At 39.1% G+C, this 21,846-nt stretch overlaps 1 protein-coding gene and 1 long non-coding RNA gene across 5 annotated transcripts; both read right to left on the bottom strand.

Moving 5' to 3' along the window:
• Positions 1 to 2,990: 2,990 nt before the first annotated feature.
• On the bottom strand, positions 2,991 to 9,112 carry LOC136201133 (uncharacterized). Of its 4 annotated transcripts, none has more exons than XR_010673696.1 (4): positions 8,579 to 9,112; positions 7,798 to 7,953; positions 3,741 to 7,716; positions 2,991 to 3,570 (listed from the first exon to the last, which is right to left on the bottom strand). It is a non-coding gene; the product is annotated as an uncharacterized lncRNA (long non-coding RNA). The 4 variants fall into 4 exon arrangements; XR_010673697.1 differs by having other exon boundaries at positions 3,745 to 7,716; XR_010673695.1 differs by having other exon boundaries at positions 2,991 to 7,716.
• Positions 9,113 to 11,976: 2,864 nt separating this feature from the next.
• LOC136201505 (ras-related protein RABC1) lies at positions 11,977 to 16,414 on the bottom strand. Its single transcript, XM_065992183.1, has 7 exons — positions 16,258 to 16,414; positions 15,990 to 16,155; positions 14,315 to 14,383; positions 13,507 to 13,572; positions 12,966 to 13,087; positions 12,721 to 12,849; positions 11,977 to 12,227 (listed from the first exon to the last, which is right to left on the bottom strand). The coding sequence occupies exons 2-7, from the start codon at positions 16,123 to 16,125 to the stop codon at positions 12,117 to 12,119; spliced, it is 633 nt and encodes a 210-aa protein (XP_065848255.1). The 5' UTR covers positions 16,126 to 16,155; positions 16,258 to 16,414; the 3' UTR covers positions 11,977 to 12,116.
• Between the last annotated feature and the right edge of the window lie 5,432 nt (positions 16,415 to 21,846).

Here is a 21,846-nt window from a genome sequence, read left to right as displayed (position 1 = left end):
TACCACGCCTAGTTCACTAATGAACTTGCATTCCAAACTTCCTTTTAGCTGCTTCCGAAGCTGCTATATATATACTCTGATTTAATTTACTGGCTCGGTCACGATTTCCTGCTCGGAACTATTCCAGCTAACCGTACCTCTTTCAGAATAAACTTGTATTCTGCAAGATCATCTTTATCTGTTTGATGACTTGTATTTGAAAGTGTCCAACTTTCAAATTTCATCTCCATATAGTCGGAACATATCTTAAGTCATTTTAAATACTTAAGAATGTTCTTGACAACAATCCAGTGACCATCACTCGGATTGACCTATAGTCGACTTTGTCATGCTTAAAGCAAAAGTGACGTTAGGTCTAGTGCAAAACGCTTTGAGCACTTTGTCAATGTATTTAGACTGGGAGGGGTCAAGCAGTCTTCTCAATCTATCTCCATAGATTTTAATCCTTAAGATGTAAGCTGCTTCTCCTAAGTCTATTATGGAGAATTTTATCCGATAACCAAAATTTTCACCGATTGCAGTATAGCTACGTCGTTCCCATTAGTAGAATATCGTCGACATATAATACTAAGTAAACGACCAAGCTCCCACTAGTTTACATGTAAAGGCTCATACGAGCTTCCACTAGCTTACATGTATAGGTTTACAAGAGCCTTCTCATAAGTCGTAGGTTCATCGTCTAACACGTGAACCTCTTCATCATCTCCCACTAGAAATCCAAATCTCTTTGGGATTTCATCGGCTCCCACTAGTTCACCAAATCTCTTCGGGATTTGATGAACTCGACCAGACCTATGAGTTAACAGTGTCACCAGTGTCTCATTCTATGAGATAGATTCGAGTTCCACCATCGCTTCCGTTATTTCAGCCAATCCTTCTTCTTGAACTTCTTCAAGTTCAATCATTCTTTCTACTTATGTTTCTAGAAGAAACTCTTCCTTTAGAAATACAGCGTGTTTGGATACTATTACTTTCAATCATCCGAATGATAGAAGTAATATCCTACTGTATCTTTCGGAATTCCAATGAAGAAATATTTATCAGATTTATGGTCTAACTTAATCTGATGCTATGTATTTAACATGTGCTGAACACCCCTAAAATTCTCATGAAAGAGAAACTGGGTTTCTTTTCCAATGAACAATTCAAATGGAAGAGAACTTGGCGGTTTTTGTGGATACTCGGTTCAAGGTAAATAAGGCGGTTTCTAGGGCGTGGCCTTAGAACATCTTTGGAAGAGAGGTTGTGCTCATCATAGATCGTACTATATCTAATAGAGTACACTTTCTCCTTTCAGATACATCGTGGTGTATACAGAGGAGTCCATTATGAGTGAATCCATATTCATTTAGATAATTCAGGAAATCATTTGAAAGATATTCTCTGCCTCGGTCTAATCGAAGTACTTTAATAGTCTTTCCTGTTTGATTTACTACTTCATTCTTGAATCATTTGAACTTTCTCAAAAGCTTCTGACTCATGCTTCATCAAGCAGATGAATCAATATCTGGTATGATCATCTTATGAAGCTAATGAAGTGACTGAACCTTTTCTCTTGCTTGTGTTGACGTATGACTACATACATCTGAATGCACTAGTCTTAGAGTGTCTAATACATGTTCTCCTTTATTGCTAAAGGGTGTCTTTGTCATCTTTCCTTTAAACACGACTTACATGTGCCCATTGATTTAAAATCAACCGAGTCTATAAGCCCATCTTGATGCAGCTTAGACATGTGTTTCTTGCTTACACGGTCTAGGTGACTATCACAAGTAAGTTGAATTAACTAATTAGATAATTAAATAAACACTTTATTATTATTAAAATAATAACTAATTATATCTAGATAATATTACTAATCAAATTAATAATTTAATTATTGTTAGGGATAATTAATTAGAGTTTCAATCACATTAAAACCTCTAATTAATATTATCAGATAATCCTTTAATTTAATTTATAATCATAATCTAATTATAATTATTAAATCAAATTAATTATCCCTAATTAACTAATAAATTTTGGCCCATGCAGTATGTCCCGCTAATTATATTTTCATCCTCTGGTTCCAAGTCTAATATGCGACCCATTAGGTTCCTCATTGCCACTAGCCGTATATATCCTTTGAAATTAATTCATCCTGATTAATCCCAACATGTATATAACGGAATACCGTCGCGAGCTGTTACTGGCAGAACCTATGATATTCCCCCAGAGCAATTAAGAAGTCAGGCTGATAACTGACATTAACCTTTCAGCATTAGGTGCAATATAATACGATCCTTCATCAACTATATCCTGTTGGTCAATTCCTTATAACCATGGAACGTGTCAAGGTTGCATATAGCGAATAGTCTGTTTTACTTGTACAGGTTGAATTCACTCTGAAAGATAAGTTAAGTGAAATTTCTATTTCTACTCTTAACTATATCACCTTGCAAGGATTTCAGTTAATTCACCACAAGCGGCCATTTGGATATATCTCCCATTTATCGGGAGTGACGAATGCTCAATCTGACATTAACTATTATGCAATTACTTTGTGTGATACCCAACCCTGCTCTCACACACCCCAGGCTCTCACCTGTTGGATCGTGCTCGCACAGAATCAAAGTACCAGACTCCATAATAAAAATCACTAATTAACGAATATTTGAGTCTCAGGATTAGTTATACCTACTAATACAAATGAGATGAACAATTGACACTTTTAGATAAATTAATCCATACTGTTATCTCAACTCGGGTCACAATCCTAATGAACTCCTTCACCGGATTCATGTAACTGTCTAGATATATAAATATCTAAAGCTTGTGAGATCAGCTTTCTGTCTCGACAGAAAAGACTGTTACATGCAAGTCTCAACAGTAATATGCCAACCCCTATAACATATTACTTGACTTTGGTTGATTTTAAGTTTATTGGTCTATTATAAAGTACAGTCTCACTTCATGCTTGTATGAACACTTTATAACTACTTAAATAAACTTAGGATTAATTTCTTTATGAAAGATTAGTGCCTTTATATATAGTTACATTTTAATGATATATATCTGATTAAACAAATGACTAAATAAACAATTTATTCATTAATATTTATATCCTAAAACAATTGTCTTTAGGACACTAAACTCCAACAGGAAGCAGCTCACGCGTAGGAGGGTCTCGTGCAACATCTGGTGCACTTACTGAAGCATCGACATCGGACCTCTCAAAGGAGAAGGTTGGGAGACTCTGCATAGGTGTAGGAGCACAGTGGGGCACAACCTCAATCTCATCATCCGCATAACGAGGGTCCTCTCCGACGAATGTATCCTCGCAAGGATCGATCTCCTCCTTACTAACTTCAACTACATTAACTTGCACTGAATCTCCAGAATCACCAGAAGCGTCATCCTCCATTTATGTGAACATAATCGAATCAGAGGGGAGATTATGATAACCAAATCCAATCCAGCATATCCGAGAATATCGTCGGGTTCCACAGTTAAAGACAGGTTTACCTCTCACAGGCTCAACAGCTCGCGGCTTCTCACTCACTGGCTCTGGGATGGAACTTCCACTTGAAGCTGCAAGAACAAAGTCTTATTTAGTTAGTTCTTTATAAAAAAAAAAAACAAGATTGCACAAAAAAGAAAAGAAAAAGACAAAAATATACATACAAGTGCAATCAAGAAAAATGAAAAGTAAAAATAGAAAGCAAAAGAAAATAAAAGTAAAGAAAAGCGAAGCTAAATACCCACAGGAGGTACAAGTACAGCGAAGATAGGCTGTCACCACTCATTAAACGACAGTTAAGCAGAATCAAGAACCATGGGAAGATACCCAATGATCTGGGACTGCTAGGACTCATCAATGTCATCATCTAGGGCATTCGCCTTTAGCTCTGCAGTAGGGAATGGAAGAGGAGAAGGAATGCCCTAAAAGAAGCCTAGCTGCCTTGCCCACAAGCACGGGGCATAGAGGACTAATCCTTGAACCGGAGCCTTCGAGTTCCTATTCTTCGGAAATCCGTGCACTAGGTGACGAGTGGTGTAGAACTCACTCCAGCAGAACCTATCAGAATGGTCTTGAGCCTCAAAGTACGTGGTAGCTCATCTCGGTAGAAAAGACTCTCCAGGCGTGCTGAATAGAAACAATCTGGTGGTATTCGGCCTCGCCATCCGAAAGAAACGAACCATATCCTCCTGGGATAGCTCTGAAGAAGCATAACAAGCATCAACTCCCAATGAGCCTCTAGACGGGTTGGCACGAACTGTCGCCAACTCAGGGAAGTAGCAGAATATCTATAGACCACCCAGCCTTTAGGACGTAGACCTAAGAGAAGCCTCCACAAAATACAGAAAACCTTAAGTCTGCTGCCATGCATATGGACCTATTGAGTGGGCACGAAACCCTAGAGAAAACCTTCTCAATTTGCGGATCCGCGCCGCGCGACATCGATCGATAAGCCTTCGATTGGGCTTCTTGAAGGAGTTCAGTTACTTGTACACCCTTTTCCCGCAGCTTGCTGCTTTCTTTCCCGGCTTAGGCCTTCTTTGGCTTATGATCGCTAGGCTTGGCTTATTTACCCTTTTCCTACTAGTGCTAGGCCTCTTCTCGCTTCACCGTGGCTTAGTGGCTAGTTAGTCTCTCTTAACAAGCAGTCGCCGTACCATAGCCCAACCACTTACTACCTCAGCTAGGTAGTCTCCTAACTATGAGACCGTGCCCAACAGAAAGACTTGTGGTCAACTATCGTATTATCCCAAAAAGGGGGACTCTAACTAAGAAAGTGGAATACTCATCAGTGGATGAAACTATTCACCCAATGTTGTTTACAATCTTGTATGGGAAACTGTCCTTTCCAGTAGACGGGTACCTGTCCCCGGAAGATAGATGCCACGGAGAAGACCCTAAAATCTCTGTTGTGTGCCCCGACAATCAATATTCTCTCGTACCTTCTTAAATAAGAAGAACTAGCCGTCTCTGAACAATCATCACTAGTCAGTCGTCCTCAACCTATTACTATTCCTCTGCTTCTCCATTTTCTCGATCAGGGGAACCACGCCAACATACGGTGCGCTTAAGACGAATGTCATATAAGGAGAGGAGGACGGGGCTCAAGCCCTACAGTACAGGTCGGTCAACCACTACTCTAAGTCTATTCTAAATGCAATTCCTTTAGCTGACATAAAGAGTATCTTCTCCGGCGAGCTTATTATTAAGCAGCAGCCTCTGATTCTTCAATTTCTCTTTCTTTCGCTCCATTCCCGGGCTAGGATAGCCTATAAATAGACTCGAAGACATTAGAATAGAATATTCTATTAGATTACACTGTAGTCTTTTCGTTAGTCTCCAGAAAGAGAAAATTAGGCATGCGCGAGTACGTTCTCGCTTTTCGTCTTTCGAGCGTTGAGGCTGCTCTATGGTGATGCCCTTCCCATTGAAGGGGAATTTGATCTTCTGATGCAAGGTGGAAGGAATGCCTCCCAAAGGGTGGAACCACGGACGTCCCAGGAGTAGAGAAAAGGTGACTGGTATGTCCAGGACCGTGAAGTTCACTGTAGAGCTGATCGGCCCCACTACCACTCCAGCTTCGAAGGTTCCGCTCCCACGCTATGGCTTCATACGTCTTACCTTAGGCATTTCTATCTGGTAACGAATAGGTGCATGTACTCTCTATCTTTCATCTTTCTAGTTCAGAAGTTAGCGTGTACTCTATTCTATCTTTCATAAGATTGACTTAGTGTTCAGTAAGCCTAGTGTAAGCTTGATTGCTTGCTTCTTTGCTTTGCCTTGCCCCTAGCCTTGGGGCTTTGCTTTCCCGATTCTGTCTTTGTTTCGCGAGTAAGTTATATAGAAGACGAAGTCAAAAGTCTATTCCTTAGCTTAGGTCCAAGCCCTACTTATCCTTCCGCTCCGCCTTACCTCTCCTTCCAGTCGACCGGGAACACCGAACTAAGACTCGCACCATTGGGCAACCTATCGGACTCGGCAAGGTCACTCACGTCTGGCAACTACAATAAAAGAATGGTCACTCCTAGTTTGAGTCGTCGAAGGAAAGGTCGAAAAAAGTCAGATTTGACAGCTATATGAGATGAAAAAGTTTCATTGAAATTTCTCTTCTCCGAAGGGAAATGCACTTTACGGCGAAAAAGACGGGAAAACGTAAAAAGTCTTCTTTCCATTTTCTTTTATCGAGTGAAATTGCTTTTACGGCCAAAAACACAGGGTTTCGTCAAAAAGTGAGATTCGAATTCTCTTCTCCGAAGGGAAATGGACTTGCAATTGTTGCCTTGTCAAAGTTAGGGGATGTCAGGAGTGAACGGATGCAAGAAGAGTTCTGTTCCTACTTGATTAGGATGGATTGCCCGGGAACCGAGCTTCCACTATTTAGAGAGTCGATACTTTCTTGCTTGCCAGGAATGAAGAATAGCCTAAACTGACTTCATCACCATGAATTGCTAAGATACTCCAAGTATAAGCAACCCTATTTCACTCACCATCAACAGGAAAACAAGAAAGGGAAAAGCTATTTGTGGCTGTCTGAAAATTATGCTTTAGACCTGAACCTTAGCACATGGGTTATACAAATATGGGCTTTCAAAGCCCGTTTTTTAGCCCTTCTGGCTGCTGTTGAACCCTATCTTTAGGCCTTACATAGCCCTTTTCCCGCTGCTTTCGAAGTTTGCAAATCTCATTCTTTCATTCGATCCCTATTCTTTCCCTAATTACATCGTCCTAGCCTAGGTAACGGCTTAGTTTCTAGCTAACAATTAACGGATGAAAATCTTTCTCGTTCTTAATTCCTATTTCCCTCTGCCTCTGCTGCAAGCTTCCTATTCCTAACCTTTTAGCCGCCATTCGTAACCTTTAGGCCTCCATTCCCATTCGGAACCTTTAGGTCACCATTCCCATTCGGAACCTTTAGGTCACCATTCCGAACCTGTTTGCCGCCCCTTTAGGCCTAGCCCTAGGCTTATTATTATTTACCGGTGCTTCTGTAAATGACTTCTAGCTGGAAGAACCACAGCCCACCTCTGATCATCGATAAAGGCTTCTCCTTTATCGTCTTTTCTAATCTGTGGTACAGATTAGCAAGCAGCATGGAGCACAAGTTCAGACTTTGCCCTGCAACCAAAGCCTTGGCTATGTGGAAGATGTTAGGAGTAGGCCTACCTCCTAGAGGCTCAAAGAGGAACTAACTCAGCAGAAACCAAATGAAATAAACGTGCCCAGCATCACTGACGGTCCGCAGCTCAGGAAATTGTGTCATCACGGTACAGTATTTGCCAGCTGACTGGACAGATAAAGGCTGCAGCTCGGGAAACAAGTCAGTATGGATCTGCCCAGGAATCTCAGCCTCACCCATAGGCAATCCTGTGATTGCCATCACATCTCTGAGAGTCATAGACATCGGCCCTAGAGGAAGCATGAGAGAATTGCAGCGGGTAGACCAGAAGTTAAGAGCCCCAGTGATGACGTTGTGGCTAAGGAAGGACTCATGGCATGACAGCTCAATGAAGTTGTAGATGCCCCATTCCTTCCATTTACTTTCATAGCTCGGCATGAACCTGTCAACAAGCTTCTTCCACGGGAAAGACAGGATACGTGCTCTTCTTGGAGCCGAGAGGAAACAAAGAGCTATCCAGAAGCAAAGGCTCATCTCCTGAGATCAAGTCATCGGTAGGCTCACCAGAAAGAGCCACAGGCCTGATGCCAAAATAGGAAACCTGAAGAAGAAATTAAGAGAAATTCAATTGGTTTTTTCAAGTTAACTCAAGGAAAAATTGATTCAAAGGCGTAGTTTTTACCTTCTTCAAGCATAATCGCTGTCCGAGGTAGGAGAAAGGCTCAATGAGATGAGAATAGTCAGTATTAACTGGAAGTTTATTCAGACACGGAGGGCAAAAGCTCAGGTACGCGTTTCTTACTTTAAAAAAAATGCAAAAAATGTAACCCGAATCTGCCTAAAAGAAAAGAAAAGAAACCAAAATAAATAAATAAGGCAGATAAAAGATATTCGGTGTAAAAAAGAAATAAAATTTGCTGTAAACCGAAGAAAAACACAAAGATTAGCAATTCGCAGGTTCAAAAACAAGCCAATAAGTTTGAATTTGCACAGGAAAATCAAAATTACAGGCATTCCTGGTATTTTCCTAGCCTTAATTTCAGTTTCTTGGCCTTAATTTAACAATTAAGCCATTTTTACACCTGCTGTTTTCTAGCCTGCCAACATCGTTCAAAGCAAAATTCTACAGCAAACTCAAAGCCAAATACCAAATTGATCCTTCCCTTAGTCTAAAACTTCTTTAATTTCGCCCAAAAACCTCAAATTTCAATCCAAGAACATCAATTTCACCTCTCCCAAGCCTAATTTCTATCCATTGTTCACCATTTACAAGCTCCATCACAACAAATCATACCAATTTCAATCCTAACCTTCGCCAAATATGATTTTAAGCATACCCTAACTCTTAATAAGGCAAGAAAAACAAGATTAAATCAAAATTCAATCATGCCTAAATCTGTAAGATCATGTAAAATGGTGCAAAATCAAGGAAGGAGACGAAATTGAAAAGGAAAGGAACTTACCCGTGGAGGAGGAGGCCGACATTGTTCACGGCAGCAACAGCGGAGGAGGAAGAAACCGAATGGGAAGGAGACGACGGCGACAAAAAGAACGCCGACGTGAGGGAGACGGAGGCGGCAACGCCAAGGACGAGGAAGAATCCGACAGCGGACGGTGGAAACGAACGCCGCGGAAGAAGACGAAGACGGCGAAGGTCGCTGGAGAAGAAGAACGTCGGGTGCAGGGGGAGAGAAGTCGCCGATTGCGTGAAGCAGGGAAGAAATCGAAAAGAAGAGAAGGGGGAAAAAGAAATTTGGGTTTAGACTTTGATTTAGCTTTTAATTTAGTGAAAATTGGGTTTAATTCAAGCTTTTGTGGTTTTTCATTAGGTTCAGAAAGCCCAAATTTTAATTCTTTAATGGGCCGAATTAGTTTAGGGAAGTTCGGATGAATTTCATTTTCCTTTTAGGCAAATTAGGATTTATTCTCACAAATAGGCTTTTTATTTTATAAGATTTATTCAATTAAATTTTATGGGATAAAAGTTTTTTTTTTTTTTTTTTGACAAGGAATGGGATAAAAGTTAGAATTAGGAAAGTTAGGGGGTAAAATAAAAACTTTTTCTTATTACGTAATTCCATTACGTAAAAGAGAAGGGGGGTAATTGTTAGGGGTAAATGTAATTTTTATATTTACTTACATTTTTACTATAGGTTATAATTATAACCTAAGTGCACTAATGTTTACATTTATTCGCATTCAAACCATAGGTCATAATTATAACCTATCGTTTGTCATTTTTATCATTTTGATGTAAAAAATAACGAAAATAAAAGAAATACAAAATAAAGGAAATAAAAAATATAAAATAAAAAAGAAATAGTCAAAAGAAGAGAAGAAAGTGGATTAGTGGGTGACAAAGTGGAAAATGCCACTAAACTAACTTTCTTAATACAGGAAATCCGAAATAGGCCACTGATCACTTTTGATTAATTTTTTCGACAAGCTAAACGTTCAAGAACTTCAGAAGTGAGTTTGGATCCAGAAAATAGACGTCCCCAACTTTCTGGATCCATCTTCAGCAACACCATAGGACGATCACAGAGAGAGTAGGAATTTTACGAAGTCAGCTGAAGAAACACAAGCAAATTCGGGTCAACTTACACAAGCCAAGTTGAGGCCTAAAAATAAGGAAGCACTACTCTATTTTGTGCTTAGTGGAGTCATGGCATGAGTAGTGGGTAAATGAGTGTTTAGTGGGTGAAAATTCATCTTATAAATAACCTTTCTTCTTCTTCATTCAACCACCCAATAATCAATACAAAACCAATATCAATACCAAAATAATCAATCCAATACAACAATACACAACACATATCAATACAATTCTCAAATATATTCAACCTATTCATGTATTCTAGCCAAATTCGGTCCCAATTACGTTCATATTCAAGCTCCCGAACCAATTTCAATCACTAATCCTTGATTCTTATCAACAATTTTAGCTACAATCGCTATAATCTCAAGCCTTCGTTCATCAAACTGAACATCAATTTACATCAGCCTCCTTTTTTGTCCGATTTAGCCACTAAAATCGTCCTATCGGTCCCTGATTCGGTATAATTTGCTCTTTTCCGACCAAACACAAATCCGATTCGTTTTTCCTATTCAGATTCACATCCAAATACTCAATTTCCTAGCCAAAATATCAATATTATCACAGGAATCTCAATTTCCAAATATTCAAGCCCAATCAGTTAAGCCCACTAAACACACATTTTACTCAAGTCAAGCATCGGTCTCGGGATAACGACCTCAGGCAGACACAACATTTCAACGCGACGCTTCGATGCAACGGCTCACTGCTTCGGTTAATTCATTTCAATTGTTTCATTTCAATTCCAATTTCAATTATTATTATTGCTTTTGACATTGTGGATATTAAATTTGCTATTTGTCTTGGCTGTAATTATTCTCATTCGGTTTATTGCAACCTAAAACTCTTGTTTTAAAGTAAATATAAAGAAAAAATTCCAAAATTCTTGTGTTTGCTTTATTATTCCTACATCGTTAATTACTGAAAACTATTGGTCCAATTCTAGTTAAAGTTGTACTGGGGGCAACTAGGAACCCAAGGAAACATTTTCACAATCCTTACTTTTCTCATACAATTGTTCGATTATTAGTCAGTTATCTATTAGACACAGACGCATATCTATTAAAACCCGTTTTCTTAAACGTAGGTTGAGAACCTAATTCTCTGGCACGCCCGCATTTTCCCACACAAGTCAAGGTTGTAAAGGAATATTTTTGTTACTCAAAAATATCGCCAACAATTACATAGGTCGGATTTAGCGAGCAATAGTCTAAGAAGCATCGTACATCATTGTGATCTGCAATAGATACTGTGTTTGGACCGTGTTTTGCTTGCATGGACTTCGTAAATCATGTAAAATTGAATCAACACCTACAGAAGTAAGTTCTCCAACTTGATTTTTTTAAACTCGGAGCAACTTCGATTCAACACCCACATATGTCATGGTACTTGCAACTTTTTCCATTGACCATTCCACAAAACCAAACAAAGAACAATATATGTGGACATACTTCTATTAAAAGAATAAAATACATTGCCAAATCCATGTAAGAATCATTCATAAACATAGAAAATATAGTTCAAAATTGAATGAAATTCAATTTCAAATTTAGTATGTAAGTTCGCATTTGAGAAGATGCAATTCACATGTTATGTTCTGTATCACATTTTTATGCAATATGATGCAAAATAAGCTTCGCATGTTAACTAATGGGGTTCGTATTTTGTTGTTTGCGAACATAGATACATATAGCTCATTTGTGATCTGATCGTATTCCACACTAAATGCAAATAATAAAAGAGTATTCGCAATTTATCAAGGAGGTTCACATTTTGCAATTTGCGAACATCAAACCTTCAGTGAAGTATATATAACTTGGTGTAAGTATAATCTTTCTAACATTGCAATTGATTATTATATATTTAAAATCAATAATAACTTACATGATGTTTGGAGATGAAGCTTGAAAATGATTTGTAGATGAATTAAGAGTTATTCTTAAAAGTGTTTACAAAACTAATGGTATTTTTGGAAAATATGCATATAAGGGTATAGTTTGGTAACATGTACCTAAATGGATCTAAATATATAAAAGGACCTCATCATTGAGTCAGTTTTGTAAATTCCCCTTTCATAAATTCTGTAATTAATCATGAAACATTTTCCTCCATTCAAGTGATAAATTAAAACAAAATGATAGCTAACTATCAATTTAAAACTTATGGTATGGTGTGTAAAAACTTGAGAAGGTTAGATTATTATGGACTAAATTGAGTACAACTAAAAAAACTAAAACAGCGTTGCAACCTAAATCTGGAGAGAGAGAGAGAAAGAACGTGTATTACATCAAACACATATATCATTTTGTAATAAATATATGTTTCATATAGAGGATTAACGGACAGTAGAAACCAGAAGCTACTCCAAACAAAAGAAAACATGATAAATCAAAGTATGAATGAAATCACCAGGAACAGCAGCTACTACTTGCAGCATCCTGCGGAGGCTTCTGTTTGAAAATGTTCTTCTTCACACCACTTGACCCTTCAGCCAACAGACTAGGCGTCTCTAAAATCTGCATATCAACATAAGCAGAAGATTGCGTAGGAAACCATGGGTACAATGAAAAGGGCAGGTCAATTACAAACCACTCTTACTATGAAAACATAGGAGGCGTTTGGTATTTGATGAGTACATGGATAAGGATAAATGTTGGGATAGGTATAAGAATAAAAGATGGGGATAAGATAAAAATAATATAGCTGATAATTATTATTCCATGTTTGTTTTGTGGGATAGGGATAAAGATAATATAATATATTTTACTATATTATCACTACTTAAAGTACATAAAACTTTGGTTTGAGGGATAAAATGGACTTTTAAAATTGTAGGAGCTTGTCCCACCCCATCCTAGGTATAAGATTTCAGGGACAAAAATATCCCTTCCTAATCTCATTGCTCTATCCCTATAACAAACATGGGATAATTGACTCTTAGGATTTTTTATCCCTATCCCACCACATTTATCCAAGATCTATACAAGAAGAAGCTAGAGTTTTATTTACCTTTAAAACAAGCTCCTCAAAACATTGCTCCACATTGACTCGAGTTTTTGCACTACATTCAAGAAATAGGCATCCATATTCCCTGGCAAAGTTGATTCCCTCTTTTTTGGTGACAACCCTTTCACTTTCCTGAAAAGATAAGCTCTCTCATTCCATTTGAAAACATCTTAATAAATTCTATTTGAAAAGATCATAAGACAATTTCCATATAGTTAAAGTTACATGACTGCTTCTACTAGATCTACCTTGTCAAGTTTGTTGCCAACAAGCATCTTGATGCAATCCTGATTCGTTGAATATAAATCAATCTCTTTCGCCCATATATCAGATAGATTTGTAAATGTATCTCGCCTTGTTACATCATATACTATCAATTTTCCAAAAGCAACAGTCCAAAGGTTAAGAGTAAGGGAAATATGAGATAAATATAATAAAATTACAAAGCAGTCACCTACAAAATAGGTATTGTATTATGTTCTTTCACAAACAGTTAAGCTACTTCCATAATTTTTAAAAAAAAAATAGATAACTGAAATACAACTATGAAAGGATGCTACAATCACTTGCAGAGAAGAAACGTTACAATGGTGTTAAATCCAACTTATGCAGTTACTATCACCTCTGTACACAACTATACCAAAAGGTTGAATGATGTATGAATTTCTTTTCCACCAGATAAGATGAAACAGGTATATTTTTGTTATTTCAATAGCAAATACATAGAAATGTAATATGACTGTAGAAAAGTTAACATGAGGATGAGGAAAATAAGATGACTTCGTTTACCCATAATGATTCCTTGAGCTCCTCTGTAATATGAACTAGTAAGTGTTCTAAATCTCTCCTGTCCAGCTGCATATTGATACAGTTTGTTAAGAGTTTGTTGAAAAATGGTTAATGCTATTAAGAAAAATAAATGAACATATACATGCATTGGGTGAAGAAAAATGCTATAGCCAAGTACTGGAACCCAAATTTCTGCCCTTGTGCTCGAACTTTCAATAAGAAACTGTTAACCTCTTATCCATTTGTAAGGGTTATAGAATACACATTTCAATATCTGAAAAACCACGGCTACCCAACAACAACAACAACAACAACAACCCCTTAGTCTCGAAATGATTCGGGATCGGCTAACATGAACCATCATATAAAACCGTGAAATCAAGTCGTGTCGGCGACATAAATTCTCTCCCTCCACTCCCTCCTATCCACTAACATATTTTCCTCAATCCCCAATAAACTCATATCATATCACTCTCAATCACCCTCTTCCAAGTTTGCTTAGGTCTTCCCCTACCCCTCACCATTACATCCCTTTGCCACTCTTTAGTCCTCCTAACCGGCGCATCAAGCGCTCACGGTGAATCCTAATTTACATGCTAATCTCTGAATCCTAGTTATACCCTTATCAAAATATAAATTAAGCAGTAGATTAAGAGCATATAAACAAATCTCAATTCCACTTTTGTTGTGTGACAGATAATGTTTAATCACTCTCAGTAGAGCCATCTGTGTTAGGAGAGAGGGGGAAGGGGAAAAATTGATGTATAAAAAAATTCAGAAAATAATCATCAAGAAAAATAAGCATTACCTGTGTCCCAGATAGCAAGTTTCAACTTTTTCCCACCTATGGTAACGTGCTTTACCTTAAAATCCACACCTACAAAATTCATCCAAGATTAGTTACCAAAATATACCGCAGAAAGGAAAAAAAAAAAAATTCACTGATACCCTGAAACTAGCATTATATCAGTCAAGTAAGTATAAGAAGATGAACAACTAACTTCACATATACATAATAACGTGAAGAAAGCATAAATCAGTAACTTAACCATATTTATCCATAGCATAGATATTTTTCTGTAATTGCATTGTAACTAACAAATAACAACCTATTGCACACTATTCAAGAAATAGTATTTTTCATCTTCCAACTAGTTCACGTAGTTAGTTATTTTCTCCTTAAACTAAGCTCAAATCTAGTCTCAACAACTTATTTTAACCAACTCTCATGTACTTCTATAATAACAATCAGAGCTTTAACTTTACTTTCTTGATTTTTCCATAACTTTCGTATCAGTTCCTCAAAAGTTTTCTTATTTTTTCATTAGATTCTCGAGATTCACGTTAAGAATCAATGTACGCTTGAAATCATTGCTGATGTATAAGGTAAAATGAGCAATACTGCAAAGGATCCAATCCAACTCATATCCAAATGATAACACTAGACTCATTTTAGGTTGATGCCCTCTCTTGAGATCTAACCACCATTCATCCAGACAATCCATGAAAATGCCATTATCAGACAGAAACAAGTTGATGTCCATTGATGGAAATGGATCTTGACTTGCAGTAACCAATCCATCTCATGCAGAGTGGGAAGATGAAACACAATGCTTTTTTGGATCACTCACTGTTTTTGCCATCATCTGCAGGAGCATTTTGAAGTTCAACAGTGCAGCAGAAGTCAGAAAAGTGGATGCATCTCGAGGAGTGATCCTCACAAGGAGATGCTTTGGGGATAGCTTGGTTACAAATGAAGGTCTCATCATTTTCACATAACAATCTGTCCCTATCACTGAATACTTCATCAATTTTCAAACAATTTAGGAAGAGTTGCTTAATTACAGGCCAGTTTCAGTATGCACTCATAGTCCTTAATGTCACTATGATCTAGTGAAAACTATTAAACAATATAAAGAAACAGATGAAATAATAAGTTTAAGGGACTCTAGCGATGAATTCGTGTAGAAAGGCCACAAGTTCTTATTATGGGGCTCTCTCCCATCAACTACTGAAGTGTTTGTTAGTAGTTAAACATGAGAGAAGAGAACTGGAGATTTCCCATACCTAGGGAACTGCTAGGTCTACCGTATATTTGAAAAAACACCAATATGTCAGATGATAAGAAGAAAAACTTGAATATTAATACTAAATTCATCCAAAAAAGGTCCTGTTTGAATGCATCGTGGGGAGATCAGGTACGAATCCTCAATGTCTCATTGTCGGAATTCTTCTTCCCAACTGTTTTTTGGCTATGAAAATTGCAATCCTAGGAAAATGCAAAAATCACTCTTCTTCTATTTAATTAAACATGACACAGTCGGATAATCAGAAGCACGAAACCATTGGATTTCATGCACAAGCCAATGCAATACACCAATTACACATGAAACTATAATTCCATTATACAGATATAACCAATTAACAAAGAATAACAGAAACGATACAAATAATGTTTCGGGAAGATTGCGAGGAGTTCTTACCTATGGTAGGAGAGAGATCCTCAAAAGTGTCGGAAGTGAAACTCAAAAGCAGACTACTCTTCCCCACGCCAGAATCCCCAATCATTAACAACTTGAATAAATAGTCAAACTCCGGTTGACTCGAAGAAGGGTCCATTTAAACCTAATAATCTCTACGCAATATCCCCTGTAAATCAACAATGCGCAGACTCAAATACATATTAAAAAAAAACTACGATCCGTAAAAAAAATAAACAATGACATAGAGACGGAATGAGATAACTGATACCTCGAATTGGTGAGTAGAAGGACAGGATTCGATCTGAGAAACGCTAGGGAGAAGATAGGAAGAATAAGGAAAGGGGAGATTGCAGAGATAGAAAGAAAGCTCTAAAGTCTTCTTCTTTTCTCTTTTGTAAGTTGTAATTGCTGTTTTCACTTTTCGCAATGGTTGATTGATGCTTACGCCAGCAAGTTATGGTTCTGATTCTGCGAAACAAAGACTATTTTTGTGTAGTGCATACTCCTGTGTTTGAACCGTTGGATCAAATCAAATATGGTCATCATTGGTTCAAATTTATCAACGGCCAAGAGACTCTTTGTTGAGCTCTTCAATTAAAATTTGAGGAGTTTGGAACAAAAACCACCTCCAGAAGACTACTGGGCATGTTTCAAAAAAAAAAAAAAAAAACTCTTATGTTATATTTTTTTGTTGTTACTATTTATTGTTTGCTTAAAAAAAAAGTAGGGGTCTTCTACCGTTGGAAAAACTGTTTTTCATTAAAAACAACAATAGTAGTTCTTTAACTTTGCGTGTAAAGAGATATTGAGAGCAACGAAACGAAGAACTGATGCGGTTAATCAACAGCTTTATACAAGAACAAGGGAAGAGTTGAATGATCTGTTATATCAAAAAGAATGCTATTGGAGGCAACGTTCAAAACAGCTATGGTTAAAGGATGGCGACCAAAATTCGAAATACTTCCATTCCGCAGCCACGGCTCGGCGGAAAAAGAACAATCTCACTAAGCTAAAAGGGGAAGACGGAAGTTGGCATGAATGGGGGAACGGATTAGAACAAGTGCTGAAAAATTACTACGAGAACATTTTCAAATCTGATCAGTGCCTGACCGAGCCAGTTATAGCTGATGTAGTGTGCAGATTAACGACAGCCGACAACGAACAGCTGATCAAACCCTTTACCCCTGAGGAAGTCAAAACAGCAGTGTTCTCGATGCATCCGGACAAAAGTCCAGGCCCGGACGGCTTTAACCCGTGTTTTTACCAAAAATTTTGGAGTATTGTGGGAGAGAAGGTGACAGAAGAATGTCTTGTATGGCTCAACACTGGGGTTTTCCCTGAGGAGATTAACGAAACTACTCTGGTTCTTATTCCAAAAAAGTCTCTGCCCGAATATGCCGCAGACCTACGTCCGATAGCTCTATGCAACGTAATATACAAAATTATCTCCAAAGTACTTGCTAACAGATTCAAGAAGGTTCTTCATCTGGTTATATCTGAACAACAGAGTGCTTTCATCCCTGGAAGGCTGATCTCAGACAATGTAATGTTAGCTTTCGAAGTGAATCACTACTTAAACAGGAAAACACAAGGTCGGGTGGGTTTTGCTTCTCTCAAGTTAGACATGGCAAGAGCATATGATAGAGTGGAGTGGAAATTCCTGGAGCAAATGATGGTAAAATTGGGTTTCTCTCCTCGCTGGATTCAATTAGTAATGCAGTGTGTGACAAAAGCTCGATACAACATTATAAACGGAGCGCATTCTATCGGACCTATCATTCCACAAAGAGGGCTTCGGCAAGGGGACCCCATTTCCCCATACCTATTCTTGATATGTGCAGAAGGCCTGTCAAGCTCATTGTCTAAGCTCGAAGAAAGAGGAATCATCCACGAGTGCTCAATAGTACCACAAGCTCCCCCAGTATCACACTTGTTTTTTTGCTGACGATAGCTATTTATTTTTTAGGGCTACGATTGAAGAAAGTGAAGCTGTCAGGCACTGTCTCTGGCAATATGAAAAAGCCTCGGGACAGAAAGTTAATTTCAACAAATCTTCTATTCATTTCAGTAAAAATGTAAGCGCAGCTCAAGCTGACGCGGTGGGGGCAAGACTTGGGGTCGGAGCAGCTGCTAGCCCGGGGAAGTACCTTGGTCTCCCGTCCCTAATAGGAAGGAATAGAAGAGAGATATTTGGGTATCTTGAAGACATGTTCAGAAAGAGAATAAACAACTGGAAAGCTAGATACTTATCTAAAGCAGGGAAAGAGATAATGATAAAATCGGTCCTACAGGCTCTCCCTTCGTATGCAATGAGCATGTTTTTGATCCCTGGTACTTTGTGTGATGAACTGGAACGCCTACTAAATTCATTTTGGTGGGGTTCGAAAGATGGAGGTGGGAAGAAGATTCACTGGAAGAGCTGGGAGAAGCTCTGTATACCCAAAAAGAATGGAGGTATGGGCTTTAAACGCTTACATAATTTCAACATTGCCCTCCTTGCCAAACAAATCTGGCGTTTGCTAAAAAGGCCGAGTTCTCTAGTAGCGCGAGTATTCAAGGCAAAATACTACCCTCACACGTCAATACTTGAAGCTCAACTGAAATCTAATCCAAGCTTCATCTGGAGAAGTGTTTATGCAGGACTTCCCCTAATCAAGGCCCAGGCCCGACGCCTTATTGGTTCCGGAACTCAGGTTTCAATCTGGTCAGACCCTTGGTTACCGGATGAGGTCAACCCGTATGTAGACAGTCTACCGCCTCCAGGGGCAGAAGATGCAGTAGTGGCTCAGTTAAGGGATGAATCAGATGGGGGTTGGAACCAGAATCGGCTAAATGAATGGTTATCTGCCAGAGACAGGAGGCTGGTGGCGGCAATAATACTCAGTGTTAGGGATATACCTGACAGGTGGTGGTGGTTACTTGAGCGTAATGGGAGCTACTCAGTTAAGAGCGGATACCGTTTTATGCAAAGTAGCCCAGTGAAGGAAACAATATCAGCAAATGAGGAATTTTGGAATAGCGTATGGTCACTTCATACACCACCAAAAGTAAAACAGCTAGTATGGTGAGCGTTGTCCGACTCATTACCAACAAGAGATACTCTTTTCAGAAGACGCGTGGAAATCCCGAGATCATGCCCACGGTGCGAGCTAAGAACGGAAACTACTTACCATGCTCTGATAGAATGCACGGAAGCTCAACAAATCTGGTTGTTATCAGCGCTGGGCGACATCAGTTCAAGGGTAAGTAATTTACAAGAATTCTGGAAAGAGGTTATTAGTCAACGAAACAAAGGAACTGCGGAACAAGCAGCCACGCTGTTATGGTCAATCTGGAAAGACAGAAACGTCAAAGTATGTGGCAACAGGCACAGGCAAAGGGTTGTTTGCAGACAGGCCAAGTTCGGATCGAGAAGTGGAGGACTCCGCGAGAGGGCCAGGTAAAATTAAATTTCGACACTGCTATTTTCCCAACTTCTGGAAGAGTAGGGTTTGGGTTTGTGCTGCGCAACCACGAGGGAAAGTTCCTTGCAACGGGGAGTGGCAGGTTGGGAATCACTTCGGATCCACTAATTGCAGAAGGTATGAGTTGTCGGGAGGCTCTAAGTTGGTTGAAGCGAGAAAATATTCAAAATGTTCAAATGGAATCAGATTCGCAACTCCTGGTGTTAGCTATAAACAACCCCATTGAGTTAGTTTCTCCCTTTGGCATAATAGTAGAAGATTGCAAGTCAATGATCTCCGCACAAGAGATTAAGTCGGTTTCTTTTATTAGAAGGTCTGCGAATCAAGTTGCTCACTTATTAGCCCGGGCAACTGATTCAGAGTCTGATCTTGAGGTTTGGGTGAATAACCCCCCTCCCTTTATTTGTAATGCGCTGATTGATGATATTCAATAAATTACTTTTGCTGTAAAAAAAAAGTACTCAAGACCTTAGTCTCTCCCTCTGGAATTTTTTCGGTCTTCTCGTATGAGAAGTTTTAAACCCTAAATCCCTTACTTTCTTGTTCATCACTCCATTGAAAACCCAAACCCCTAGCTCGCCCATTCAACACAGATCAACCTTTCGCAAACGATCACGACCAAATCACAACCCCTGATCATCGAAAACCAGCATCATGAACATAATTGCAGGTTATGCGAATATGAACATCACAACCAACGACGAAGGCGGAATAACCATTGACGAAGATCATCTCTCTCCAGGTAATGCAGACCAATCGTTCTTTATAATCGGGCAATTCCTCGCAGCACGAACAATACACTTCGATTCCATGCAGACAATGTTAGCAGCAATTTGGCGCCCTGTAAAAGGAGTTACGGTTACAGAAACAGAGATCGGGGGAAGGTGCCTATTTCAATTTTACCATGAACTCGACATGGCTAGAGTCTTGAATGACGACCCATGGACGTTTAATCAAAACGTTATGGTGGTCAAAGAGCTGAAAACTTCTGAATATGCATCTCAAGTAGAACTACACAACCTAATCATATGGGTACAAGTTTACGATCTTCCTATTGATTTCCAAACTGAAGCAGCGTGCAAAGCCCTAGGGAGCGACCTTGGAAGCTTCATCGAAACAGACCACAAGAACTTTACTGGCCTAAGACGAAGCTTTCTCCGGATCAAGGCCTCTGTGGATGTGCGCAGAAGCCTAAAATTAGGGCAGTTCTTACAGCGAAGGGGAGGACCAAAGTTCTGGGTGATGTACAGGTATGAAAGGTTGCCCCAATTCTGTTTTTACTGTGGTATAATCGGACATACGGATAAGTTTTGCAATGCTCTTTTCGACAATCCGGATAATCCAACAGAGAGAAAGTTCAGCAGTGGTTTCGTGCTTAGGAAACCAAACTCGGTAAGTGGCAAAGCATTGATTCGGAAACTATTGGAAGAATTTGAAGACGTTTACAGTGACATTGACGCAGACTCAGGAGGGTCGGAGGGAGGCTATGGCAGCGGTCGTAAAACTCATGGTTCAGCAGAAGGAGCATCGAAACCACTCTTGAATATGGGTGGTTATATCGAAGGGGGAGTTAGCATCGACCCAAAGAGGAAGAGGATTGTGTCAGACAGTATGGAAGCTAACGAAAACTGCACCGTTCAGTTCGAAAATGGAATGGAGACGGGACCTGAGAACCAGGCCCGTCAGGGGCCATGAGTGTCGTCAGCTGGAACTGCCGTGGATTGGGCAATTCATGAATAGTTAACGTCCTACGGGACTTGGTACGTGTCCACAAACCGTTGTTTCTTTTCCTTATGGAAACAAAGGTGGCTAAAGAGCGAATAAGGAATTTAAGCAATCAGTTGGGTTTCGAAGAATGGTATGCAGTCGGTAGTAGAGGGCAAGAAGGAGGACTAGCACTAATGTGGAAGAAAGATAGTAATGTTAGGTCAACGGTTCAACATATAATTATATTGATGCTACGGTATCAGTGAGCAATGTGGTTAAATGGAGACTCACCGGATTTTACGGCTGTCCAGAGAGAAACAGAAGACAAGAATCCTGGAACATACTAAAAGAACTAGCACTCAATACCAACATACCTTGGTGTTGTATCGGGGACTTTAATGATCTACTAAGCCAAACAGAGAAGGTCGGAGGAAACAGACACCCTGAAAGCCTACTAGAAGGCTTTCGCACGACTGTAGAGGAATGTGGGTTAACAAGCTTAAACATGACAGGCTATCCTTTCACTTGGGAGACGGGACGAGGAACTCAGAGATGGATCATAAAAAGGCTTGATAGGGGTTTAATCAATGCAAATTGGAAACAGGAATTCCCTAACACCAAACTTTCCAATATCAACACCACTTGCTCCGACCACTCAGCGATTTGCCTCGAAATTAAGATTTGGA

The sequence above is a fragment of the Euphorbia lathyris genome, chromosome 7 (assembly GCF_963576675.1).
Source record: "Euphorbia lathyris chromosome 7, ddEupLath1.1, whole genome shotgun sequence".
NCBI classification, from domain to species: domain Eukaryota; kingdom Viridiplantae; phylum Streptophyta; class Magnoliopsida; order Malpighiales; family Euphorbiaceae; genus Euphorbia; species Euphorbia lathyris.
This window is presented reverse-complemented; position numbering and strand designations above follow the sequence as displayed.